At 36.7% G+C, this 6,891-nt stretch overlaps 1 protein-coding gene across 1 annotated transcript; it reads right to left on the reverse strand.

The window, feature by feature from the left end:
• Positions 1-5: 5 nt before the first annotated feature.
• On the reverse strand, positions 6-4,294 carry LOC125252196 (protein RD3). The gene is made up of 3 exons (XM_048165319.1): positions 4,173-4,294; positions 3,712-4,007; positions 6-937 (listed from the first exon to the last, which is right to left on the reverse strand). Exons 2-3 carry the CDS (start codon positions 4,005-4,007, stop codon positions 598-600), a joined length of 636 nt encoding a protein of 211 aa, XP_048021276.1. The 5' UTR covers positions 4,173-4,294; the 3' UTR covers positions 6-597.
• Positions 4,295-6,891: the final 2,597 nt, after the last annotated feature.

The raw sequence follows: 6,891 nt of genomic DNA on the forward strand, positions 1-6,891 counted from the left end.
CAGTACATGGTGCGTAACTTATTTAAAATTCATGAGATTACTAATAAATTTAGCTGTTTTAAATAGATAACAAAAGTGGCATTTTTAAAACTATTATGTTTAATACTTGCATTTGATAATTATGCCACATTTAATAGAAGGGAAGCAAACAAAAGGTGAATCAGCAAGATCATGCTGTAAAATGCTTGAAATAAGAAAGAAAGTGACATAATGCCAGTAAACCTTTTATCCACAAAAATATTTAGCAGCACAACTGTTTTCAGCATTGATGATATTAAAATAAATCAGCATATTACAATGTTTCCTGAAGAATCATGTGACACTGAAGACACTGAAGAGTAATGGCTCTGCAAAATTCAGCTATGACAATTTATATTTAAATAGAAAATCTGCCACATTTAATGGAAGAGAAGTCTACAAAAGTTCCATAATGAATCAGCAAGACCGTGCCTTAAAATGCTTGAATAAGAAAAAAGTGGCATAATGCCAGTAAAGCTTAACTGGGGAACCAGAATGCTATCAAATAATCTGTAAAGTGAAAAAAAAACAGCTAGTTTCCAGTATCATGAAGAGTTTTCTATTCCAAACACAGCCTGTTCAGGTCGGCGCTCTTTCTTCCACTACACTGATATCAGGCATGCTCCTGATCCTCCTGTTCCTTTGAATATTGTCTTCATCCTCTTCATAATCCTCATCCTCCTCCGATAGGTCCTCCTCATCCCGCCCCGCTGAGACCCTGCTCCAAAGCGGGTTGATGCGGAACCGTTTGCGCAGGTTGATGACAGACAAGCTCTTACTGCGCTTGGCCCGAGCCTTCGGTGCTCTCTCCCTGGCTGTCCTCTCCTCCACCTCGTCCAGGTAGTTGCATAGAACAGAACGGAACATTCGAGACACCTCAGTCACATCTGGCTCTACCTCTGTCATCACTTTCCTCAGCCTAAACAAAACATAAAAGCACATTAAATCTAAAAGATAGGTCCGAGTTGATAAGTGGTTTGATTTGAGTTCAGTCTTCTCAATATGCAATACACATGTTGTATATCTCTTAAAACTTGTTTAGAAGAGATTTTACAATAAAGTTGGTCTGGTTTAAAATTATACAATAGGCATATAAAACAATAGATATACCCCAGTTTCACAGACAAGGCTTAAAGTCCTAGACTAAAATGTTAAGTTGTTTTAAATGAAAGCAACTTGCACTGGCATATCTTTATGTCAATCTGTCTCAAGATGGACACCAGTAATGTTTTTTTATTCTAAAGCACATTTATAAAAGCTACTTAGATGTCCTAATTAAACTAAGGCATAATCCTGGCTTAATCTAAGCCCTGTCTGTGAAACCAGGCCATACTTTTCAAATTTTAGAAAAAAGTATTAGGACACTTCCTGGCTATCAACCCACCAGTAATGTTTTTTTTATTCTAAAGCATATTTATAAAAGCTACTTAGATGTCCTAATTAAACTAAGGCACATTGTAAAAAATGACTGTGATTTTAACAGTAAAAGACTGTAAAAATGCTGCGGTGAAAAACTGTTAATTGGTTTACACTAAGTTTCCGTACTATATACGGTGAATAACTGTAATAGATCTAACGGTACATTTAATGTAATTTTACGGTAAAATACCGTTAAATTCACAGTTTTTGGAAGTGAAAAATAACAATTCATTGTAAAAATTTACAGTGAAAAAACGTAAATTGACATTCCCACAATTCCCTGCGTGACACTTAACATTTGATATATTTTCGTTGAAATAACTGTTTCTTCTTAGTTTTTCTCATTTTTTTCTAATCAGTTATGTACATTAGGGTTTTATGTTACATCTAATGTTGTTAAATTAATGTTTATTGTATTTTTAAAATGTCATGTGTGTTATCATGATGGTGTTTAGTGTGTGTGTGAATGACACTGTGTGCACCTTCTATATGTTAGTATTGTCCTCCTCAGCTTGTAGAAAATCTGCTTGTGATGAACTTTGATTAATCATGTGACTCTTATCACCACTGTGTTTGGTGACTGTCAGTGTATTATAAAGGTACAAAACAGATATTAGTACTTCATTAGGTTGGGAAATTAACATTATATCAGTTAATGAAATAGGCTATTTTACCGTAAATTTAACAGATTTTTTTTTTTACGTTGCTACCGTATTTTTTACGATAAAGTTCTGGCAACCACAGCTGCCGTTTTTTTACCGTAAATTTTACTGGGATTTTTTTTTTTTTTTTTTTTTACAGTGCATAATCCTGGCTTAATCTAAGCCCTGTCTGTGAAATCAGGCCATACTGTTCAAATTTTAGAAAAAAGTGTTTGGACACTTCCTGGCTATCAAACTTAGGATAACATGTCCTGCTGTAATACTGACATCATACATCCATTAAAATAACACTGTGCCCAGATCAGTGGCGGTTCTGATTTATTTTGTGCCCTGGGCAAAATCAGACATTAATTAAACAGTAACAATAAATATTTTGCTGAAAGCCATTGTGATTTTATTTTATTAGCCTATTTCATATTACTATTTTAAATTTTTCTAGCATTTAGAATCCTTGGTGTTCTTTAGCTATTTCAAATTTTACTTGTGCTAAAATACGTTCTTTAAAGTCACCATGAAATCAAAATGGACAATTCTTATTTTTTATGGAACATTATAGTATTTATTTTATTGAAAATGCATATGTAGGTCTACATCAATATTTTTTATTCATTTATTAGGGTAGACTGGGGGACAGTTGGTACACTTTTTGAACTGTATATTGAACTGTAATGGCAAACAGCGATACAATATTTAATTTCAGTTCATCAGTTTAATATTAACAGTTGAAAAGTTGAGTAACAGTAAAAAAAAACATTGAACAATTGCAAACAGCAATAATAAAACATGAAATCTATTCATTTGTGATATTACATCGTGCAACTAAACTGCATGTGCCGCAATAGGATTCTATGGTGCGGGTACATTTGATACTCTGTGTCTCAACTGTACCCCGCTGACCACCTCAAACATTTCTCTAGATTTTACGATGACCTTGCATGACAGAAAGTCATGCAGTATGTCAGTGTTTAGAGCACAGATTAAAATTTACGAAAATGTAAGTTAATTTTAACAGTCATGTAAGGATGAGAAGCTATTCAATGTGAAAGGGACATGGTGAAGTGAAAAAATTACCTTACAAAAAAAAACTTTCGCCGATATCTTCGGACTGGAGAAGCTCATATACTTCAAATTCCCCACGATCGAAGAGGGCACTAATACGCATGTGCGAAGCAAATATATCAGACTTGTTGCGTACGCAAGTTATTTAAGGTGTTTCAACTGTACCCCTGTACCAACTGTACCTGGTCTACCCTACTTATTAACTTTCATCAAAATAACTTCCCCTCCTGTAACGACTCTTCTCTTCTCTGATGACGTGTTTACTGGCGTGTGGGCGGCAACCACTTTCATGTGATCACAGCAATAGCAAATCAAAACGATTTAATCAATTTCCGACAGACAAATCAAAAGTCCCGCCCTACATTTGTTCTTGTTCGAAAAAACGGATATCAACACAATAGGGAGGGCTGAAAAAACTATCGCAGTTTCCGTTACCGACTTTAAAAATTTCGACGCCCCTTAAAATCATTGTATAATTCACAAACTTTTCTGTCTTAGTTTTAGCATTGTTCAGTAAAAAGCCTCTATTTGTTCAGTAAATACGTAGGTCTACCTGAGAATGAGGGGACCACATTGGGAGGGACGGATCTTGGCACACAGGTCCTGAAGCTCCAGTATCTCGCCAGGTGGAATCTCATAGGAGGATTTGTGCGGAGCAGCAGCCAGCCAGCTGTAATCCACACAGGAGCTGCGCCTGCGGTTCTCCGTCGCCCTCTCCTGACGGAGGCGCTCTGTGCGCTTCACCAAAAATCCCAACTCTAACATCAGCATCTTAGTTACCAATTCCTCAGGCGAGCGCTGATCGGGAACCTGTGGTTCCTTGGAGAACACTGATAACCAGAAGAACATCTGAAATGGTAAAGAGTTTTGAAGTGCACCACAAACCAACTATGCAGCCATTATTTGCGCACCAAAGCCTGCTGACAGAAAAACGCCGGAGTTATAGCCTACTCAAACTGTGTAGGCCTAATGAATAATAAAAGTAATTTTTCAAAAATTGGTTATGGGACTTACCTTCTCCTAAATGTGCAAAGGGGTTGGGTATATTCTCACTGGGTCTTTCCAACAAATTGGTTTTAAATATTTACACAGGAGTGCATGGTGAAAGGACAGCACGTCTTTATCACATGGCAGACAGTTCCCTCTCAACAGCAGATAAAAGGCTAAAGATAATCCCCTGTTATGATAGTAATCTACAGTAAAGCCACATTTCAGTGGTTCATTACTGGCAAAGGAAAAAACTACTTACTATAAACTGTTCTTCCATATATAAACCAGTTTCGAACACAAACTACTGTATGTCTAGCTTAGTCATTCTGATGGAATCTGTATGAATAGGATTAGCCTATTCCTTTTAAGGGTTACACAACATAGAATTAGATCCCAATCCTGTCTTAATAAACATTGCTAAGGCCCCCTGCTGTCCGTTTGTAGGTGAACAAATGATATAAAATCATATTAGTAACATTGAGAAATATGATAGCTTTGCAGTTCTCATCTTTCAGACATGTCTAGCGTAATTCATCCCATTTCCCTCTTACAGAGGAAACTGAAGTTGTAGAGTATGACATAATACTAATATTTGTCAGAACTTGACTTTCAAACAGAAGAAGATGGAGATCAGAGTTAAAAATTGATTTAATTTCTTGTTATGGTCCTTATACCACCGAACTTCTCACATTTATTCTTTGCCCTCCTGTCTCCCCACTCTTGTTAAAAGCCCAGGGAAATTGCTAGGATTAGATTAATGTGTAATGTAAGAGTTCTTAAGTACTGGTGTTCAGGGAAGAGCTGCCACTCCGCATGTGTCTGTCAGTCTAGGAATGAGGAAAAAAGCCAACTCAGCTCATTTTTTGTGAACTTCCTGTCATATCTGAACAAGTCAAGGGATGTTTGTTTTTAATGGATAATAAATGGAGACCTTCTAAATTATTCATGGTTTTAAAAAAAAGTTAATTTTTACTGCTTTTTGTACACTTGTTTATTGAAAATAGCCTATGCATTTAGCCATGGTTTGTTTTGCTTGCTCAAGTCATTTTAAAAACCACAATGAAAATCTTTTTTTTTTTTTATTATTGAAAAGCTTTTTTTAATGGGACAGAGGACACAATCCACATTTCCTTCTGGGTTTTTTCACACCCACTTCCATCTCTGCAAATTCAGTTCCTGCTAAAATACCCGTCCATTAGATTTCAATCAATTTTGATGTTTTAAACCAGTGATTCCTCTCCCATCCGTTCTTCAAACCCTCTGTTAGGCATTATCACATTGCTTTCTACAGTTACAGCTGCTAGTACGTCCCTGTCATATTTTATTTTTAAATGATTCAGTGTGGACTTTAATGTGAAAAAGATATCAAAACACATTACTGAGGGAAAGGAAACTGATACTTCAACCCAAAGAAAAAATTAAGTAGAATTTTTGGATTCTCAAAGTCACAGTTGATGAAGGAACTGTGTACAGGCCCCGTTTACACTAGTGCGTTTTTGTTTTAAAACGGCATTTTAAAATGAAAACGATCCTCGTCTACACTGGCGTTTCCACAGTGTTTCAGAAATTATCTCTGTCTACACTACACAGCTGAAAACACATCACATGACTGTTCATGCACACTGGGCATGTGCGTACAAGTGTAAACAGTTGCCTCTTGTGCATAAAGGCAGCTGCAGTATTAAAAAATGCAGAGTTTAACTGCTAAAAATTACAACAAAGCCAGCAAAGATTGCAGTTCAATCTCCATGTTATGGTTTACACAGTCATCAAGGATACACAGAGCAAACGTGGGCAGCCACGCCATCGTTTTCAAAAGTCTCTGTTTTGGTCCGTTTATACTGAAACGCAACCGTTTTCAAACTAAAACAGGGTCTGCTATGTTTTCAAAAGTCTCAGGCCTTGTTTACACTAGTGCGTCTTCATTTTAAAACGCATACGTTTTGCTACAGTGATGCCTGTCGTTTACACTACGCCGGCGTTTTTGAACCTCGAAAACAGACTTTTTAGTTTGACCCCATTTTAAAAATAACTTAAACATTCCCTCGTTTATTAAGTAATAGACAACTCGTATTTATTTACTTAGTTGTTCAATTATTCACAATCCTTATTATTGTCTCCATCAGCAAACAAACACCCCTCCCTTCCTGATCAGTTTTTATATTTATCCTCCAGTATGCTGTCACCATAAATCTGCCATATGCATCTGTTCAGGACGCGGGTTTGATTTACCTCGGCTTGCCTTTGAGTAATAAAAGTCCTCCATTGCTCGTGCAGCCCAGCCAAGAATTTGAGGAGGTGATCCAGAACCTCTCTCACAAATTACACTGAGAGATCAAAGTGGGTATAAAATTCTATTTAGAGAGTGCAAAATGAATCAAAGTCTTGGTCAGATGGCATATGAGGTCAATACCTATGTCTGTTATTAGAGAAAAAGAAGAAAAACTTGTGACAGAGTGGCATCATTGTATGTGATTGGTATAGATGTGCACGTTTGCGGTTACCTACGCTATTCATATGTGTTTGGCAAAAATTATTCTCCTCTGAGCGAGAAAAAACAGAAGCCTTAGTGGTCTTTGCTGAAGCATGTCTTTTGTATCAGAGTTCAAGCCTTGTTAAAATGAGTAAAAGCCAAGCGTATTTCATCTTCAGCACAAATGGCACCTAGCCCAGTGTAAACAGCACCGCTACATCAGTTAATTGCAAACTTTGTGCTGACAAAGAGACGACTGCACTGCTTAAC

The sequence above is a fragment of the Megalobrama amblycephala genome, linkage group LG18, assembly GCF_018812025.1.
Source record: "Megalobrama amblycephala isolate DHTTF-2021 linkage group LG18, ASM1881202v1, whole genome shotgun sequence".
NCBI classification, from domain to species: Eukaryota; Metazoa; Chordata; class Actinopteri; order Cypriniformes; family Xenocyprididae; genus Megalobrama; species Megalobrama amblycephala.